General features: G+C 36.6%; 2 protein-coding genes across 2 annotated transcripts; both read left to right on the plus strand.

The window, feature by feature from the left end:
- The first annotated feature begins 4,697 nt into the window (after positions 1-4,697).
- On the plus strand, positions 4,698-9,255 carry LOC146919732 (uncharacterized). The gene is made up of 4 exons (XM_085711061.1): positions 4,698-5,652; positions 5,983-6,182; positions 8,627-8,813; positions 9,251-9,255. Exons 1-4 carry the CDS (start codon positions 4,698-4,700, stop codon positions 9,253-9,255), a joined length of 1,347 nt encoding a protein of 448 aa, XP_085567187.1.
- A 1,864-nt stretch (positions 9,256-11,119) lies between these two features.
- Positions 11,120-15,776, plus strand: LOC146919733 (uncharacterized). The gene is made up of 4 exons (XM_085711062.1): positions 11,120-12,074; positions 12,405-12,604; positions 15,049-15,235; positions 15,757-15,776. Exons 1-4 carry the CDS (start codon positions 11,120-11,122, stop codon positions 15,774-15,776), a joined length of 1,362 nt encoding a protein of 453 aa, XP_085567188.1.
- The last annotated feature ends 6,241 nt before the right edge of the window (positions 15,777-22,017 follow it).

The raw sequence follows: 22,017 nt of genomic DNA on the forward strand, positions 1-22,017 counted from the left end.
TTGTGTTTGAGGTCTGATAGGTCACTGGGGCAGTGACTGACCATTAGGATAGTGAGATGGGATCTCAGATCTAGGAGTTCCTAGGTTGAAGTCTAGACGGGTAGGTCCTAGGTCATATAGTGTAAACGAGGAGTTTGCTGAGAGCTATTGAATAAGGACTACACTAGTGGATTTCCTTCCTGGCTTGGTAGCCCCCAGATGTAAGCGTGTTGTGCTGAACTGGGTCAACAAACTTCCTGTGTTCTTTATTTTCTGTCCTTTATTTTTCTTGTTTTATTTCTGTTTTATCGCTCGATGTTGAAACATTAACTGGAACATTGAAAACGTTAAAACATCTGATAGAACTTTAAAACAAGTACGCTAGAATTTCAGAATGGTTTATGTTAAGCAGGTAAGATGTGGATCTGAGGTCGCTAGTCCACATGTGACAAGGATAAGTTATGACCATGAAGTTTTAAGTTAAGCCAAGAACATGAAAGAATAAGCGAACTCTAAATGAGGATTATCTCAAGATGTTATGCTTTGAACTCGGTAAATATTAAGCGAACTCTAAATTTTGATGACGAAATTTTTTAAGGGGGGTAGATTGTAATATCCCGCTTTTCAACAATAAGAATTTTACCCGTCGGATGTGTCAGAGGTTAAGTGATGGGGAATGCTAAGTATGACAATATGTATATATATATGTGTGTGTGTGTGTGTGTGTGTGTGTGTATATATATATATATATATATATATATATATATATATATATATATATTGGTATGTAATGTCAGATGAATACGGATTTAAGTACCAGTGTCGAGTCAGACGCGATTATGCCGCAAGGACTTTATAAGGCCACAAGGGCCATTTTATCCTCATTTCCATTTCACTTTCTCTCTCTAGGTTTTGAGAGAAAGAATTTCTCTCTTTTTTCTCTCTAACCCACGCCCTCTCTCTCTCCTCTCTAAATCATCCAAACTTCCTCCAAAACATGATCAAGCATGGATTATGGTAGCTTAGCAAGCAATAAACACATGAAGGAAAGGATTAAATCATGGTTTGGTTTGAAAGCTAAGGATCAAGATTGGATCAAAACCTAGGGTTTGGGCTTGAATCTTGAAGGAAATGCAAGAAGCATGTTTAGGTGAGTTCTATAGATAGTTTACCACCTTTGGGTTGTGTAAATTCATGTTAGAAAGTATAGATTTATGTTAAAGAGGGGTTTTAAACCCTAATGTCCCTTTAGCCAATTCTTATTGATTTGATGTTAAATTGCCATGAAATATGTTTATAAATTATTCTATATGTTGCTGGATGTTTATGTTGCATTGTAGGATCGAATTTTACGAGTTTTGGGTTAAAATTGCAAAATCAGCACCACAGACCAGAAGAAACTCGCTATTAGCGAAATTATTTCTCTAATAGCAAAATTTTGCCAAGAAACTCGCCCCAGGGTCGCTAATAGAGAAACCCTCTGGTTTGTCCAGCATGCTTTTTGGTTGTTGGCTCTTTGTGGGGTCGGTGGTGCATTCCGAAGCTTTTCTTTCAACGTTTTACAACTTTATAACCCCTAAACAACATCTAGGCAATGCACATAACATCAAATGATGCTTGAAATGAAAACCATGGCAATCTTAACATGAATGGCAATGATGGCATATGAGAGTTTAAGCTGAGTTATCGGGTAGATGATGAATTAAGAAAGGGAATGAATGTAAAGCCTCGACTTAGTTGTTGAGAACTAGAAAGATAGCATGAATCCCTAAGTATGGCAAGTATAGGAATGAATGCCTATGTAAGTAATACGCAAAGTGTTTTCCCTTCGCATATGATTAAGTAAGAGTATGCACGCATGATAAGTCGTGGAGTGATAAGTTAATTTCTCTACAATGATTAAGTATGAACATGAATGAACAGTAAGGTAGTTTACCATTAATCGGTTCGACCCCGGATCCGAGGTAAACGAGTATGCATGTATAGGTTAGAAACCTTTCATGAATGTTAAGACTAAGACTTAATGAATGAGGTAGGTGTCATGTCTCTTGTGATCCCGCTAGGTTGGATCCCAAGAGGATCTCTTCATGGGAACGGGATAAGCTCCGCAAGGGGGGCCCGCATGTCAGTGAGTGTAGGTGTCGTGTCTTTTGTATTCCTTCCAAGGTTGGATGCAAGATGTTCTCCAAGGGGAATGGTTAAGCCGTAAGGGACCCGCACGTCACTGAGGGACGTATGTGATTGTACTTGGGGCTACTCCACCCCGGGGCTTTCCGTAAAATGAATCAAGATAATGATGTTTGTTCAACGCTATCATAATGAATGTATGAATGATTATGATTATGTATGATATGATATGTTTATGATTATGAAGATTATGTTAGCTAAGAACAAGTCGTGCATTAGAGTATGATATGAATGTTATACCGATGACAATCTTAGGTTTCCCTAATCGTCCGGTTTAGGACTGTGTCATGATTATGTATGTTAAGTGTAACTCCCATTTCGATTATTTAATTATTTTAATGAGTTTTAGAATATATTTATATGATTGGCGTGATTTATAAGATTTATGTGATTTATGTGATTTCATGAGGTGTAGTGACTTATTTTATTATTTAATAAAATAAGATTCGAAAATAAGATAAATTAGATGAGGGGTTATAAATAGGAGAAGTTAGGTTTAGAAAAGTTTAGAACGTACGATCAGTTTTGGAGAAAAAGGGAGAAAAGTCAAGAGAAGAGGAGAAGATAAAGAGAGCTGCGATTTCATCATTCTAAGGTAAGGGTAAGACTAACATTCAGTATTATTAAGTCTGTAATTCTGATAATTATTTAACATGTTGTAGGTTGAGTTTGAGAGGATTTTAGAATTAGGGTTTTGAGAGAGATTTGATGATTAGATGATGAAAACTTGTTTGATTGATGCAGAAAATGTCTACAGACCTTACATAATCCATAGGATGATAATTAGAATCAGTTTTGAGGTTAGGACCATGAGATTAGGTGAAAATTTGAGAAAAACTACATTATGTCTGAGCCTGACATTCATCGCTCACCTCGCGAGCAATATCGCTCGCCACCGCGAGCAAAGTAGCTCACCACCGCGAGCAAGCAATTTTGAGAGGTCCAGAGAGCATTTGTTGGCTCGCCACACGGGCAAAACCAACTCGCCTCGCGAGCAAATGTTGTAGGTTGCCTAGAATTATTTTCCTTGCGATCCTTTCGCACGTGTAGTTATGAGTTGGTTCCAGGGGTAGGAATGAAGGTTGTTTAGAACATTATAAGCTGACCAGAGAGCCTGAATTAAGATGAATAATGTTATTAGTAATGTGTTAATGATATATATGGACAATTTGGATTACTTATGATGCTTATGTTGATGTGATTCATTCTTTAATGTTGATATGATATATACAAGAGATGTTATATGCTACATATGTCGTTGTTTTGTTGTTGTTGACCATTAATGTCATAAAGTTGTAAATGTCGGTCTAAATTGTAAAGTTGTAAGATGTTGTCCAAATTTTTGGAGTCATATGGGATGTTCCTGATGTTTCAAGTTGTAAGAAGTTGAGTCCATGCATACTCATTCAAGTTGAGGGCTTAATTCCCTGGAGCCATTGCTCAATTATGTTGAGGGCTTGATGCCCTGGAGCTTTTGCTCAATTATGTTGGGGGCTTGATGCCCTGGGAGTCTTTTTACGCTCAAATATGTTGAGGGCTTGATGCCCTGGATTGGTACCACATGTATTTGCATTGTCAAGATGATTTTAAGAAGTTGAAGTTGCATTACCGAGTTTTCAGCTGCATTGTCGAGTCAAGTCGTTAAGTTGATTATGAAGTTGATGTTGTTAAGTTGATTATGAGTTGAATTATGATGATATTATGATGCTACCTTACTATAGTTTATGTTTATGATTTTGTTGTTAAATGTAATTGATGAATTACATGCTTAATATTGTTGTTTGTGAAATCTCACCCCTTCTGCTTGAAAATATTGCTCTTCGTATGTGTAACTTGCAGGTAACCAAGATTAGTTGCGGTCGTGAGTGGACTCCTCACAAGTGTGTCCTAGGTGCTCTGATACGTAACGTGATGGGAATTTTGTTATTGCTTTTCTGTTCCTTACGTATTACTTAAGAAGATTTTCATGAATTATTATTGAACTAAGTTTATGGGATTTTATGTTGAGGCCCTTGTGCCAAAGACTGTTAGAGATGTTGAGATAATTCCGCTGCGAAGTTTTAAATATTACGTTGTTGGATTTTGAAGGATTAATATTTATTTATTCCATTTACGATTTTATGAAAAGAAATGTGACATTCCGTTTACGTTGAGAAACTCTGATTTATTTAAGAAATTTTTATGTTGGGAAAACTGGGTGTTACAATTGGTATCAGAGCAGGTCGATCCATCCGGTCAAGTGGTTGAGTCGAGTAGTGTCGTTTAACAGTTGGAATACCATTATTATGTTATTCTGATTGTTGTGTGTTGTGCAGAGAACTAAGATGGCTGGAAGAAATGATGATGATATTGCTGCTGCGTTGGAAGTTGTGGCTCAAGCTGTGGGGCAACAGCGTAATGTGAATGCTGGTGTTAATGCTGAGGTTAGGATGTTGGAGACTTTTCTGAGGAATCATCCCCTACTTTCAAAGGAAGGTATGACCCTGATGGAGCTCAGATGTGGCTCAAAGAGATTGAGAGTCTTCCTTGTTATGCAATGTACGGAAGATCAAAAGGTGCGGTTTGGTACGCACATGCTGGCTGAGGAAGCTGATGACTGGTGGGTGAGTCTTCTACCTACCTTAGAGCAAGATGGGGCGGTTGTTACTTGGGCTATGTTTAGGAGAGAGTTCCTAGACATATACTTTCCGAAGGATGTGCGCGGGAAGAAAGAGATTGAGTTTCTTGAGCTAAAGCAAGCTAACATGACTATGACAGAGTATGCTGCTAAGTTTGTGGAGCTGGCTAAGTTTTATCTGCATTACACCGCTGAGAATGCTGAGTTTTCCAAATGTATTAAGTTTGAGAATGGTTTGCGTGCCGACATCAAGCGGGCCATTGGTTACCAAAAGATCCGTAACTTTTCTGAACTAGTGAGCAGCTGCAGAATCTATGAGGAAGACTCGAAAGCTCATTACAAGATTGTGAACGAGAAGAGAGCTAAAGGTCAGCAGAGTCGTCCGAAGCCTTACAATGCTCCTGCTGATAAAGGAAAACAAAGAGTTAATGATGAGAGGAGGCCGAGAAAGAATGATGATGTTGCTGAGATTGTTTGCTTCACTTGTGGTGAGAAAGGCCATAAAAGTAATGCTTGTACTAGAGATGTGAAACGGTGTTTTCGTTGTGGCAAGAAGGGGCATACGCTTACAGAGTGTAAGCATAAGGATGTTGTGTGCTTTAATTGTAATGAGGAAGGTCATATTGAGTCTCAATGCAAGAAGCCTAAGAAGGCTCAGACTACTGGGATGGTTTTTGCTTTGACTGGTACTCAGACAGAGAATAAGGATTGCTTGATCAGAGGTACTTGTTACTTTGATAATACTCCTTTAGTTTCTATTATTGATACTGGTGCTACACATTGTTTTATTGCTATTGATTGTGTTTCTAAGTTGGGTCTTGCTATGTCAAATATGAATGGAGAGATGGTTGTCGAAACTCCAGCTAAAGGTTCGGTGACCACTTCTCTTGTTTGTTTAAGATGTCCTTTGTCTATGTTTGGTCGAGATTTTGAAATTGATTTGGTTTGTCTACCTTTGAGTGGAATGGATGTAATCCTTGGTATGAACTGGTTAGAGTACAACCATGTTCACATTAATTGTTTTAGTAAGTCGGTGTATTTCTCTTCTGCTGAAGAAGAAAGTGGAGCAGAGTTTTTGTCTACTAAACAGCTGAAGCAGTTAGAACGTGATGGAATTTTGATGTTTTCATTGATGGCGTCTTTGTCCATCGAGAATCAAGCGGTAATTGATAAGCTACAAGTGGTATGCGATTTTCCAGAAGTTTTTCCTGATGAGATTTGTAATATGTCACCGGAGAGAGAAGTTGAATTTACGATTGATCTCATTCTGGGAACGAAGCCTGTGTCTATGACTCCTTACCGTATGTCGGCTTCTGAGTTGGTTGAGTTAAAGAAACAGTTGGAAGATTTACTTGATAAGAAGTTTATACGACCGATTGTTTCACCTTGGGGAGCACCGGTATTGCTAGTTAAGAAGAAAGATGGTAGTATGAGGTTGTGCATTGATTATCGACAGTTGAATAAAGTAACTATAAAGAATAGGTATCCACTTCCAAGAATTGACGACTTGATGGATCAGTTAGTGGGTGCAAGTGTGTTTAGCAAGATTGACTTGAGATCGGGTTATCACCAGATTAAAGTGAAGGATGAAGATATGCAGAAGACAGCTTTTAGAACCCGCTACGGACATTATGAGTATAAGGTGATGCCCTTTGGTGTTTCAAATGCACCTGGTGTGTTTATGGAGTATATGAATCGCATTTTTCATGCATTTTTGGATCGTTTTGTGGTGCTATTCATTGATGATATTTTGATTTATTCCAAGTCTGAAGAAGAACATGCAGAGCATTTGAAGATCATTTTGCAAGTGCTAAAAGAGAAGAAGTTATATGCTAAATTGTCAAAGTGTGAATTCTGGTTGAAAGAGGTAAGTTTTCTTGGCCATGTTATTTTCGGTAGTGGTATTGCAGTTGATCCGTCTAAAGTTGATGCGGTATCACAATAGGAGACTCCTAAGTCGATTACAGAGATTAGAAGCTTTTTAGGATTGGCTGGTTATTACAGGAGATTTATAGAGGGATTTTCTAAGTTGGCACTTCCGTTAACGCAGTTGACTTGTAAAGGAAAAGCTTTTGTGTGGGATGTTCATTGTGAGAATAATTTTAATGAATTGAAGAAGCGGTTGACGACGGCCCCAGTTTTGATTTTGCCAAAGTCCGATGAACCTTTTGTGGTATATTGTGATGCGTCCAAGTTGGGGTTAGGTGGTGTGCTTATGCAAGATGATAAAGTGGTTGCTTATGCATCAAGACAGTTGAGAATTCATGAACGAAATTACCCTACTCATGATCTTGAATTAGCTGCAGTGGTATTTGTGCTTAAGATTTGGAGACATTACTTGTATGGTTCGAGATTTAAAGTGTTTAGTGATCACAAGAGCTTGAAGTATTTGTTTGACCAGAAGGAGTTGAATATGAGACAGCGAAGGTGGCTCGAAGTATTGAAAGATTATGACTTTGGTTTGAATTATCATCCAGGTAAGGCTAATGTTGTTGCAGATGCCTTAAGTAGGAAGACTTTACATATGTCTGCTATGATGGCTAAAGAGTTTGAGTTGCTGGAACAGTTTAGAGACCTGAGTTTGGTTTGTGAATTGTCGCCTCAGAGTGTGAAGCTAGGGATGTTGAAGATTGATAGTGACTTCTTGAAAAGTATTAAAGAAACGCAGAAAGTGGATGTTAAGTTTGTGGACTTGTTGGTTGCTAGTAATCAAACTGAGGATGGTGACTTTAAAGTCGATGATCAAGGTGTGTTGAGATTTCGAGGTAGGATTTGCATTCCTGACAATGATGAGATGAAGAAGATGATTCTTGAAGAGAGTCATAGAAGTAGCTTGAGTATTCATCCGGGAGCTACCAAGATGTATCATGATTTGAAGAAGTTGTTTTGGTGGTCTGGATTGAAACGTGATGTGGCACAGTTTGTGTATTCCTGTTTGATTTGTCAAAAGTCAAAAGTTGAGCATCAGAAACCTGCTGGGTTGATGACACCTTTAGATGTGCCAGAGTGGAAATGGGATAGTATATCCATGGATTTTGTGACGAGTTTGTCGAATACTCCTAAAGGGAATGACGCTATTTGGGTGATTGTTGATAGATTGACGAAGTTGGCTCATTTTATTCCGATTAATATCAGATTTCTTGTGTCTCAGTTGGCGGAGATTTATATTCGAGATATAGTGAAGCTGCATGGTGTTCCTTCGAGCATTGTATCAGATAGAGACCCAAGATTTACTTCTAGATTTTTGAAGAGTCTGCAAGAGGCTTTAGGTTTTAAGTTGAGGTTGAGTTCAGCGTATCATCCGCAAACTGATGGTCAGTCGGAAAGAACGATTCGGTCGTTGGAAGACTTGTTGAGGGTTTGTGTACTTGAGCAAGGAGGAACTTGGGATAGTCACCTCCCACTGATAGAGTTCACGTACAATAACAGTTATCAATCTAGTATTGGAATGGCACCTTTCGAGGCTTTGTATGGTCGGAGATGCAGAACTCCGTTGTGTTGGTTTGAGTCAGGTGAGAATGTGGTTTTAGGACCAGAGATTGTACAACAGACTACTGAGAAGGTAAAGATGAATCAAGAAAAGATGAAAGCGTCGCAGAGTCGACAAAAGAGTTATCATGATAACCGTAGGAAAGACCTTGAGTTTCAAGAGGGAGATCATGTATTCCTAAGAGTTACTCCCATGACTGGTGTTGGTCGTGCATTGAAGTCAAGGAAGTTGACTCCGAAGTTTATTGGTCCGTATCAGATATCGGAAAGAATTGCAACGGTGGCTTACCAAGTGGGTTTACCACCACATCTTTCGAATTTGCATGACGTGTTTCATGTGTCCAACTTTGGAAGTATGTTCCGGATCCATCTCATGTGATCCAAAGAGATGATGTGCAAGTTAGAGATAACCTTACGGTTGAGACCTTACCAGTGAGAATTGAAGGTCGTGAAGTGAAAAAGTTGAGAGGCAAAAAGATACCTCTTGTGAAAGTCGTTTGGGACGGAACGCCTGGTGAAAGCATGACGTGGGAGCTAGAGAGTAAGATGCTGGAGTCTTATCCAGAGTTGTTTGCTTGAGGTAAATTTTCGAGGACAAAAATTCTATAAGTTGGGGAGAGTTGTAACGCCCGTTTCGATTATTTAATTATTTTAATGAGTTTTAGAATATATTTATATGATTGGCGTGATTTATAAGATTTATGTGATTTATGTGATTTCATGAGGTGTAGGGACTTATTTTATTATTTAATAAAATAAGATTCGAAAATAAGATAAATTAGATGAGGGGTTATAAATAGGAGAAGTTAGGTTTAGAAAAGTTTAGAACGTACGATCAGTTTTGGAGAAAAAGGGAGAAAAGTCAAGAGAAGAGGAGAAGATAAAGAGAGCTGCGATTTCATCATTCTAAGGTAAGGGTAAGACTAACATTCAGTATTATTAAGTCTGTAATTCTGATAATTATTTAACATGTTGTAGGTTGAGTTTGAGAGGATTTTAGAATTAGGGTTTTGAGAGAGATTTGATGATTAGATGATGAAAACTTGTTTGATTGATGCAGAAAATGTCTACAGACCTTACATAATCCATAGGATGATAATTAGAATCAGTTTTGAGGTTAGGACCATGAGATTAGGTGAAAATTTGAGAAAAACTACATTATGTCTGAGCCTGACATTCATCGCTCACCTCGCGAGCAATATCGCTCGCCACCGCGAGCAAAGTAGCTCACCACCGCGAGCAAGCAATTTTGAGAGGTCCAGAGAGCATTTGTTGGCTCGCCACACGGGCAAAACCAACTCGCCTCGCGAGCAAATGTTGTAGGTTGCCTAGAATTATTTTCCTTGCGATCCTTTCGCACGTGTAGTTATGAGTTGGTTCCAGGGGTAGGAATGAAGGTTGTTTAGAACATTATAAGCTGACCAGAGAGCCTGAATTAAGATGAATAATGTTATTAGTAATGTGTTAATGATATATATGGACAATTTGGATTACTTATGATGCTTATGTTGATGTGATTCATTCTTTAATGTTGATATGATATATACAAGAGATGTTATATGCTACATATGTCGTTGTTTTGTTGTTGTTGACCATTAATGTCATAAAGTTGTAAATGTCGGTCTAAATTGTAAAGTTGTAAGATGTTGTCCAAATTTTTGGAGTCATATGGGATGTTCCTGATGTTTCAAGTTGTAAGAAGTTGAGTCCATGCATACTCATTCAAGTTGAGGGCTTAATTCCCTGGAGCCATTGCTCAATTATGTTGAGGGCTTGATGCCCTGGAGCTTTTGCTCAATTATGTTGGGGGCTTGATGCCCTGGGAGTCTTTTTACGCTCAAATATGTTGAGGGCTTGATGCCCTGGATTGGTACCACATGTATTTGCATTGTCAAGATGATTTTAAGAAGTTGAAGTTGCATTACCGAGTTTTCAGCTGCATTGTCGAGTCAAGTCGTTAAGTTGATTATGAAGTTGATGTTGTTAAGTTGATTATGAGTTGAATTATGATGATATTATGATGCTACCTTACTATAGTTTATGTTTATGATTTTGTTGTTAAATGTAATTGATGAATTACATGCTTAATATTGTTGTTTGTGAAATCTCACCCCTTCTGCTTGAAAATATTGCTCTTCGTATGTGTAACTTGCAGGTAACCAAGATTAGTTGCGGTCGTGAGTGGACTCCTCACAAGTGTGTCCTAGGTGCTCTGATACGTAACGTGATGGGAATTTTGTTATTGCTTTTCTGTTCCTTACGTATTACTTAAGAAGATTTTCATGAATTATTATTGAACTAAGTTTATGGGATTTTATGTTGAGGCCCTTGTGCCAAAGACTGTTAGAGATGTTGAGATAATTCCGCTGCGAAGTTTTAAATATTACGTTGTTGGATTTTGAAGGATTAATATTTATTTATTCCATTTACGATTTTATGAAAAGAAATGTGACATTCCGTTTACGTTGAGAAACTCTGATTTATTTAAGAAATTTTTATGTTGGGAAAACTGGGTGTTACAATTGGTATCAGAGCAGGTCGATCCATCCGGTCAAGTGGTTGAGTCGAGTAGTGTCGTTTAACAGTTGGAATACCATTATTATGTTATTCTGATTGTTGTGTGTTGTGCAGAGAACTAAGATGGCTGGAAGAAATGATGATGATATTGCTGCTGCGTTGGAAGTTGTGGCTCAAGCTGTGGGGCAACAGCGTAATGTGAATGCTGGTGTTAATGCTGAGGTTAGGATGTTGGAGACTTTTCTGAGGAATCATCCCCTACTTTCAAAGGAAGGTATGACCCTGATGGAGCTCAGATGTGGCTCAAAGAGATTGAGAGTCTTCCTTGTTATGCAATGTACGGAAGATCAAAAGGTGCGGTTTGGTACGCACATGCTGGCTGAGGAAGCTGATGACTGGTGGGTGAGTCTTCTACCTACCTTAGAGCAAGATGGGGCGGTTGTTACTTGGGCTATGTTTAGGAGAGAGTTCCTAGACATATACTTTCCGAAGGATGTGCGCGGGAAGAAAGAGATTGAGTTTCTTGAGCTAAAGCAAGCTAACATGACTATGACAGAGTATGCTGCTAAGTTTGTGGAGCTGGCTAAGTTTTATCTGCATTACACCGCTGAGAATGCTGAGTTTTCCAAATGTATTAAGTTTGAGAATGGTTTGCGTGCCGACATCAAGCGGGCCATTGGTTACCAAAAGATCCGTAACTTTTCTGAACTAGTGAGCAGCTGCAGAATCTATGAGGAAGACTCGAAAGCTCATTACAAGATTGTGAACGAGAAGAGAGCTAAAGGTCAGCAGAGTCGTCCGAAGCCTTACAATGCTCCTGCTGATAAAGGAAAACAAAGAGTTAATGATGAGAGGAGGCCGAGAAAGAATGATGATGTTGCTGAGATTGTTTGCTTCACTTGTGGTGAGAAAGGCCATAAAAGTAATGCTTGTACTAGAGATGTGAAACGGTGTTTTCGTTGTGGCAAGAAGGGGCATACGCTTACAGAGTGTAAGCATAAGGATGTTGTGTGCTTTAATTGTAATGAGGAAGGTCATATTGAGTCTCAATGCAAGAAGCCTAAGAAGGCTCAGACTACTGGGATGGTTTTTGCTTTGACTGGTACTCAGACAGAGAATAAGGATTGCTTGATCAGAGGTACTTGTTACTTTGATAATACTCCTTTAGTTTCTATTATTGATACTGGTGCTACACATTGTTTTATTGCTATTGATTGTGTTTCTAAGTTGGGTCTTGCTATGTCAAATATGAATGGAGAGATGGTTGTCGAAACTCCAGCTAAAGGTTCGGTGACCACTTCTCTTGTTTGTTTAAGATGTCCTTTGTCTATGTTTGGTCGAGATTTTGAAATTGATTTGGTTTGTCTACCTTTGAGTGGAATGGATGTAATCCTTGGTATGAACTGGTTAGAGTACAACCATGTTCACATTAATTGTTTTAGTAAGTCGGTGTATTTCTCTTCTGCTGAAGAAGAAAGTGGAGCAGAGTTTTTGTCTACTAAACAGCTGAAGCAGTTAGAACGTGATGGAATTTTGATGTTTTCATTGATGGCGTCTTTGTCCATCGAGAATCAAGCGGTAATTGATAAGCTACAAGTGGTATGCGATTTTCCAGAAGTTTTTCCTGATGAGATTTGTAATATGTCACCGGAGAGAGAAGTTGAATTTACGATTGATCTCATTCTGGGAACGAAGCCTGTGTCTATGACTCCTTACCGTATGTCGGCTTCTGAGTTGGTTGAGTTAAAGAAACAGTTGGAAGATTTACTTGATAAGAAGTTTATACGACCGATTGTTTCACCTTGGGGAGCACCGGTATTGCTAGTTAAGAAGAAAGATGGTAGTATGAGGTTGTGCATTGATTATCGACAGTTGAATAAAGTAACTATAAAGAATAGGTATCCACTTCCAAGAATTGACGACTTGATGGATCAGTTAGTGGGTGCAAGTGTGTTTAGCAAGATTGACTTGAGATCGGGTTATCACCAGATTAAAGTGAAGGATGAAGATATGCAGAAGACAGCTTTTAGAACCCGCTACGGACATTATGAGTATAAGGTGATGCCCTTTGGTGTTTCAAATGCACCTGGTGTGTTTATGGAGTATATGAATCGCATTTTTCATGCATTTTTGGATCGTTTTGTGGTGCTATTCATTGATGATATTTTGATTTATTCCAAGTCTGAAGAAGAACATGCAGAGCATTTGAAGATCATTTTGCAAGTGCTAAAAGAGAAGAAGTTATATGCTAAATTGTCAAAGTGTGAATTCTGGTTGAAAGAGGTAAGTTTTCTTGGCCATGTTATTTTCGGTAGTGGTATTGCAGTTGATCCGTCTAAAGTTGATGCGGTATCACAATAGGAGACTCCTAAGTCGATTACAGAGATTAGAAGCTTTTTAGGATTGGCTGGTTATTACAGGAGATTTATAGAGGGATTTTCTAAGTTGGCACTTCCGTTAACGCAGTTGACTTGTAAAGGAAAAGCTTTTGTGTGGGATGTTCATTGTGAGAATAATTTTAATGAATTGAAGAAGCGGTTGACGACGGCCCCAGTTTTGATTTTGCCAAAGTCCGATGAACCTTTTGTGGTATATTGTGATGCGTCCAAGTTGGGGTTAGGTGGTGTGCTTATGCAAGATGATAAAGTGGTTGCTTATGCATCAAGACAGTTGAGAATTCATGAACGAAATTACCCTACTCATGATCTTGAATTAGCTGCAGTGGTATTTGTGCTTAAGATTTGGAGACATTACTTGTATGGTTCGAGATTTAAAGTGTTTAGTGATCACAAGAGCTTGAAGTATTTGTTTGACCAGAAGGAGTTGAATATGAGACAGCGAAGGTGGCTCGAAGTATTGAAAGATTATGACTTTGGTTTGAATTATCATCCAGGTAAGGCTAATGTTGTTGCAGATGCCTTAAGTAGGAAGACTTTACATATGTCTGCTATGATGGCTAAAGAGTTTGAGTTGCTGGAACAGTTTAGAGACCTGAGTTTGGTTTGTGAATTGTCGCCTCAGAGTGTGAAGCTAGGGATGTTGAAGATTGATAGTGACTTCTTGAAAAGTATTAAAGAAACGCAGAAAGTGGATGTTAAGTTTGTGGACTTGTTGGTTGCTAGTAATCAAACTGAGGATGGTGACTTTAAAGTCGATGATCAAGGTGTGTTGAGATTTCGAGGTAGGATTTGCATTCCTGACAATGATGAGATGAAGAAGATGATTCTTGAAGAGAGTCATAGAAGTAGCTTGAGTATTCATCCGGGAGCTACCAAGATGTATCATGATTTGAAGAAGTTGTTTTGGTGGTCTGGATTGAAACGTGATGTGGCACAGTTTGTGTATTCCTGTTTGATTTGTCAAAAGTCAAAAGTTGAGCATCAGAAACCTGCTGGGTTGATGACACCTTTAGATGTGCCAGAGTGGAAATGGGATAGTATATCCATGGATTTTGTGACGAGTTTGTCGAATACTCCTAAAGGGAATGACGCTATTTGGGTGATTGTTGATAGATTGACGAAGTTGGCTCATTTTATTCCGATTAATATCAGATTTCTTGTGTCTCAGTTGGCGGAGATTTATATTCGAGATATAGTGAAGCTGCATGGTGTTCCTTCGAGCATTGTATCAGATAGAGACCCAAGATTTACTTCTAGATTTTTGAAGAGTCTGCAAGAGGCTTTAGGTTTTAAGTTGAGGTTGAGTTCAGCGTATCATCCGCAAACTGATGGTCAGTCGGAAAGAACGATTCGGTCGTTGGAAGACTTGTTGAGGGTTTGTGTACTTGAGCAAGGAGGAACTTGGGATAGTCACCTCCCACTGATAGAGTTCACGTACAATAACAGTTATCAATCTAGTATTGGAATGGCACCTTTCGAGGCTTTGTATGGTCGGAGATGCAGAACTCCGTTGTGTTGGTTTGAGTCAGGTGAGAATGTGGTTTTAGGACCAGAGATTGTACAACAGACTACTGAGAAGGTAAAGATGAATCAAGAAAAGATGAAAGCGTCGCAGAGTCGACAAAAGAGTTATCATGATAACCGTAGGAAAGACCTTGAGTTTCAAGAGGGAGATCATGTATTCCTAAGAGTTACTCCCATGACTGGTGTTGGTCGTGCATTGAAGTCAAGGAAGTTGACTCCGAAGTTTATTGGTCCGTATCAGATATCGGAAAGAATTGCAACGGTGGCTTACCAAGTGGGTTTACCACCACATCTTTCGAATTTGCATGACGTGTTTCATGTGTCCAACTTTGGAAGTATGTTCCGGATCCATCTCATGTGATCCAAAGAGATGATGTGCAAGTTAGAGATAACCTTACGGTTGAGACCTTACCAGTGAGAATTGAAGGTCGTGAAGTGAAAAAGTTGAGAGGCAAAAAGATACCTCTTGTGAAAGTCGTTTGGGACGGAACGCCTGGTGAAAGCATGACGTGGGAGCTAGAGAGTAAGATGCTGGAGTCTTATCCAGAGTTGTTTGCTTGAGGTAAATTTTCGAGGACAAAAATTCTATAAGTTGGGGAGAGTTGTAACGCCCGTTTCGATTATTTAATTATTTTAATGAGTTTTAGAATATATTTATATGATTGGCGTGATTTATAAGATTTATGTGATTTATGTGATTTCATGAGGTGTAGGGACTTATTTTATTATTTAATAAAATAAGATTCGAAAATAAGATAAATTAGATGAGGGGTTATAAATAGGAGAAGTTAGGTTTAGAAAAGTTTAGAACGTACGATCAGTTTTGGAGAAAAAGGGAGAAAAGTCAAGAGAAGAGGAGAAGACAAGGAGAGCTGCGATTTCATCATTCTAAGGTAATGGTGAGACTAACATTCAATATTATTAAGTCTGTAATTCTGATAATTAGATTTAACATGTTGTAGGTTGAGTTTGAGAGGATTTGAGAATTAGGGTTTTGAGAGAGATTTGATGGTTAGATGATGAAAACTTGTTTGATTGATGCAGAAAATGTGTACAGACCTTAGATAATCTATAGGATGATAATTAGAATCAGTTTTGAGGTTAGGACCATGAGATTAGGTGAAAATTTGAGAAAAACTGCATTCTGTCTGAGCCTGACATTCATCGCTCACCTCACGAGCAATATCGCTCGCCACAACGAGTAAGCCCATATCGCTCGCCACCGCGAGCAAGCAATTTTGGGAGGTCCAGAGAGCATGTGTTGGCTCGCCACGCGAGTAAGTGTTGTAGGTTGCCTAGAATTATTTTCCTTGCGATCCTTTCGCACGTGTAGTTATGAGTTGGTTCCAGGGGTAGGAATGAAGGTTGTTTAGAACATTATAAGCTGACCAGAGAGCCTGAATTAAGATGAATAATGTTATTAGTAATGTGTTAATGATATATATGCACAATTTGGATTACTTATGATGCTTATGTTAATGTGATTCATTCTTTAATGTTGATATGATATATACAAGAGATGTTATATGTTGCATATGTCGTTGTTTTGTTGTTGTTGACCATTAATGTCATAAAGTTGTAAATGTCGGTCTAAGTTGTAAAATTGTAAGATGTTGTCCAAATTTTTGGAGTCATATGGGATGTTCATGATGTTTCAAGTTGTAAGAAGTTGAGTCCATGCATACTCATTCAAGTTGAGGGCTTGATGCCTTGGAGCCATTGCTCAATTATATTCAGGGCTTGATGCCCTGGAGCTTTTGCTCAATTATGTTGGGGGCTTGATGCCCTGGGAGCCTTTTTACGCTCAAATATGTTGAGGGCTTGATGCCCTGGATTGGTACCACATGCATTTGCATTGTCAAGATGATTTTAAGAAGTTGAAGTTGCATTACCGAGTTTTCAGCTGCATTGTCGAGTCAAGTCGTTAAGTTGATTATGAAGTTGATGTCGTTAAGTTAATTATGAAGTTGATGTTGTTAAGTTGATTATGAGTTGAATTATGATGATATTATGATGCTACCTGACTATTGTTTATGTTTATGATTCTGTTGTTAAATGTAATTGATGAATTACATGCTTAATATTGTTGTTTGTGAAGTCTCACCCTTCTTCTTGAAAATGTTGCTCTTCGTATGGGTAACTTGCAGGTAACCAAGATTAGTTGCGGTCGTGAGTCGACTCCTCACAAGAGTGTCCTAGGTGCTCTGATACGTAACTGGATGGGAATTTTGTTATTGCTTTTCTGTTCCTTACGTATTACTTGAGAAGATTTTCATGAATTATTATTGAACTAAGTTTATGGGATTTTATGTTGGGGCCCTTGTGCCAAAGACTGTTAGAGATGTTGAAATAATTCCGCTGAGAAGTTTTAAATATTACGTTGTTGGATTTTGAAGGATTAATATTTATTTATTCCGTTTACTGTTTTAAGAAAAGAAATGTGACATTCCGTTTACGTTGAGAAACTCTGATTTATTTAAGAAATTTTTATGTTGGGAAAACGGAGTGTTACATTAAGTCTTGATGCGTATATCGTATCTTGAGTTTGCGGTTCTAGGATCCCTTAACCGCCATGACAAATATGATGATAGAAAGACCTATGACAAGTAAGATAAACCTATGATGGGTCTAGTATGCACTACCGTCTAGGAAAGCATGACCACACACGTATAATCAACCGTCAGGTTGTATTGTAGACACGTGGTGACCGCATGTTTCCCCGAGGTTACCTATAGCCTAGGGTTTAAGGGAACTCACTGAGACATTATGTCTCATCCCAATCCTTATTTGTTTCAGATAAGCAGGATGATTATGCATGTTCGTAGCCGGATGGATGTTTCATCAAGGGTTCGTTCGTACCGCTGCAGGATGTTATGGTCATCAAGGATGTATTTTTATGTATGGACGTGATGTATTGTATTATTGTTTATACTAACGTGACTTGTTGTAAATATTATATTCATTCGGAAATTTTATGTTGTATATTTTTAATGTATCCAGTACTAAAGATAACACTCATGATAAACTTTCTAGATACGTCTAGTATGGGTGTTATAGTATATTAATTATGTTACACAATGTTAATTCTAAAACCGAAGAGATTAAATAAGTATATACTAATATGTACTAACGGTATAACACTTTTTATACATGCATTCAATCAAATCTAATGACAATGACACTTTATCAAGTTAGTTCCTAAATATCTCTATACATATTGATACGATGTTATACAAATTTAAAAAATTAATACTATCTGTACATACAAATTAAATCCATAGCCGGATTGATTTAGTTTTAGATTTTAAATAAGTTATTAAATATTTAAATATATGCCTTGTGTTAGGAGGTGTGAAGATATGTTTCTGCAAAAGATTAAATGTTTCAATAACTTATGCACAAATTACACACAAATCAATAGTAGTAAATCGCACCTATTAAGGTGAATATTAACCTTGTTTCTATATGGTTGATAATCATTGTAAAGAGTTTAATAGACAAATTTTATCATTGTAAAATAGTTTTACACTAACATACCATAAAGATTACTTCTATATTATATACCACAAATTTTAAACATCCTTACAAATGGTGTGTGGTGTGGTAAAATAATAAATTTTTATTAAATGTTAGTCTAAAACTATTTTACATTAAGGTACATATATATATATATATATATATATATATATATATATATATATATATTTTAAAATCCATTCTTAGCACAAATATGCTCGTACTAAACATTAATCATACTCCTCTTATGAAAATTGTAGGTTTGAATTCAGAGTTATGTTTTAAAACAAATAATTTATTGGAGTTTAAATCCAAGACATGTAAAAATAAAAATATTATATTGTGATTATAGGTAAGATCAAGGTCGGTGTTTTGCCTTATGTCACGAATTCCACATGTGACAATTCCAAGCATTTATATACATCATGGTTCATCAATCATATTTTATATTTTCTTTTTTGCTAAAGCAATTTTAATGTCAAATGTCAATTCTTAATGATAGTGATACTGGTATATCCCTTAGTCTCATGATGGCAGGTTTTACTCATGCATCACCACTCACACCAGCTACAAGTTATGGTACCATATTGAATCACATTGCTGCAAATAACAAGAGATTTTCTCTTTGTTGAATTGCGGAAATAAGAAAACACAGACCAACAATAATTTTCACGACATTGTGACACCAACTCCAACCGTATGATATTAGGTAGCAACATCAAAAGTTGTTGGTGGGTTGCTTCAGTTACAAACTCAATGGATTCAAACCAAAATGATCATGGAGTTCCTTTAGAATGTGGCTAACTTATTTTAGTCTTCTTAGCTTCTGAATTGCTCCAACTTATCATTACAAGTGTTAAACGTTTTGCAATAAGCACAAAATTTTACCAAAATTATAAAATTTATGGTATTACTATTTTTCACTATGTAATCATAGTTATCACGAAAACATGCAAATATGTCCTTTTGAAATTTGAAGACTAAAAACAAATTGAGTGGTTGGTGAGTAGTAATAATCTGTCAAAATCATGGGAGGCCAACACTGCTCTTTTTGTTATGCATAGAACAACTTAACTTTAGAACAAAGAAAGAAAAAAAAAATAGTCATGTTAATTAAAAGCTTGTGATGTAATATAAGTATAAAACACGACATGTTCATGACTGGTCTCATCACTTTTTTTTTTTTTATATTTGAGGGAGGTCTTAAAACTTGATTACTACATTCCACTGTTAATGCATATAGTACTTAACAAATTTGGATTCCATGCATTCAAGGAATCTTGTATTCATGTTGTCAAGACATTTGTAGTCGTTCGATTAATATAAAACGGTCTAAAAAAAACATATTTTAAATTTTATTTTATAAATAAAATACCGAACAAACATGAATATAGATTGTCTAGTCTTGATCGAATAATTACCAAAATTTCAACTAAGTGAATGCGTAAAATCCTTGATTGCAAAGGAGACAAGATATCTGTAATTAACAAGTTCATTGTTCTTTTTTTTTTTGTACAAAAGATGGTTAAAGCCCAAAGAAAAAAGAACGAATTAAGACACTAATCTAACATTCTAAACATGCTAGCCTCAAATATATCATCAAAGACATGGGCGGATGCAATGTGTGGCTAAAGCCACACATCCACTCCCCAAAGTTTTATTTATTTATTTTATTTATAAATAAAACACACAATTATATCAAAACACTTATCTCTCGCGCGTGAAACAAATAAGTGCAACACATTTGTTATGATTTATAAGCTTTTGAAGTTGGCTTTGCTCTTGCGGGTAGCAATTGCAAGTATTGAATGTGTATTTTCACCTACAAAAGCTGTGAACAGTCAACTATGTTCTTTTAAAAATTAGCAATGTTGTTATTTTAACTCATTTTCGACAAATAAATAGGAGACAATTTTCATTGTAATTGTATTGCATCAAACAATGGTATTTCTTATTTTTAATATAATTTGCATTATTTTTTATGCAAAATTTTAGCCACACATATACCAAATGTCTAGATCTGTTCCTGATGAAAGAGAAGACTTTTGAATATTATACATGCAACTTAAACTCAAACTTCGTATACATATGTATTAAGTATTTCAAAAATATGGATTTAAAAAAATGAAATTAAGAAGAGTTTGAGAAGTTGAAAATTAAAAAAAAAATGCAATTAAATACTTCAAAAAACATTAAGAATATGGATAAACATTAAGAATATGGATTTACACAACGGGCGAAGCTAGCTATTTTTTCACGAGGGGCCGAATCTAAATAAATGAAATAAAATATACTTTAATCGTTGTTTTGACAATTTTTATTGTTATCTAAGCTCTCTTTGTAGTTGCTTAAGAGATTAAAAATGTCAAAATAATATGGAATACACACGTTGATGTGCACGATAAGTGGGATTGAAATTTTATCCAGGTGATGGTTATATAGTTAGTGATGTTTATCACATGTTGTCTAACGTGAGACATATTAATCATCCAGGCATCTCGAATATTATTTGGAATAAAGTAGCCCCTTTGAAGGTCTCTCTATTTGTTTGGCAATTATTAAGTGATTGAATTCCCACAATTGACAATTTGCTTTGGTGTGGAGTTCTTCATTCATATGCTAGTTTTCGTGATGCTGGTTGTGGCTTAGAGGAAAGTGGTGATCATCTTATTTTGAAGTGTGCATTTTGTAACACCCCGTTTTCCCAACGTATTATTTTCATAAATAAAATCAGAGTTTTTCATCATAAAACGGAATGTCACATTTCTTAAAAATCATAAATGGAATAAATAATAATTTATCCTTCAAAACGTTCAACAACATAATATTAAAAACTTCGCAGCGGAATAGTTTGACAACTTAAATAATCTCTGGCACAAGGGCCTCGATATAAAATCTCATAAAACTTAGTTCAACATCAATTCTTGAAAGATTCATAAAGTATTACGTAAGGAACAGAAAGTAAAGACATATTCCCATCCCGTTACGTATCAGAGCACCTAAGACACACACTTGTGAGGAGTCCACTCACAACCGCAACTAATCTTGGTTACCTGCAAATTACACATACGAAGGGCAACATTTTCAAGCAGAAGGGGTGAGATTTCACAAAACAATAATATTAGGCATATAATTCAACAATTATATCTAACATCTTAAAATTCATTAACTAGCATCATTAATCTTCCTACATTAGTCATAGACTTCATCATGCATCATCAAAAATACAATCATAAACATTATCATATATCTTCATAAATATAATCGTAAAACATCATTTTATAGCATCATAAGTACAAACATAAACGTCATCATATGTCATCATAAATATATTCATAAAAGCATCATCACATATCATCAAATATTAGTCATAAACAGTCATCACATTATCATCAAATATTAATCACAAGCATCGTATATCATCTTAATCGTAACATCATATACCATTTAATAAACATAGACATCATATCATAAATCATATAGCATCATATCATCAACTTATCATAGTAATTATCATCATAGCATCAACATAACATCATCATCATAAACCACTTCATAATCAATCATCATAAGCAACTTCATAATCATTCATCATAAACAACTTCATAATCATTCATCATCTTAAACATCATAATCATTCATCATCTTAAACATCATAACTTAACGACTTGACTCGACTATGCAACTCTTCATCTTAAATGATCTTGACTCAACTATGCAACTATTTCGTCTTAAATCATCTCGAATCATCATGAAATGCAAATGCATGTTACCATTCTAGGGCATAAG

The sequence above is a fragment of the Medicago sativa genome, chromosome 5 (assembly GCF_051527215.1).
Source record: "Medicago sativa cultivar Bolivia chromosome 5, Bolivia_mono, whole genome shotgun sequence".
Lineage (NCBI taxonomy): Eukaryota > Viridiplantae > Streptophyta > Magnoliopsida > Fabales > Fabaceae > Medicago > Medicago sativa.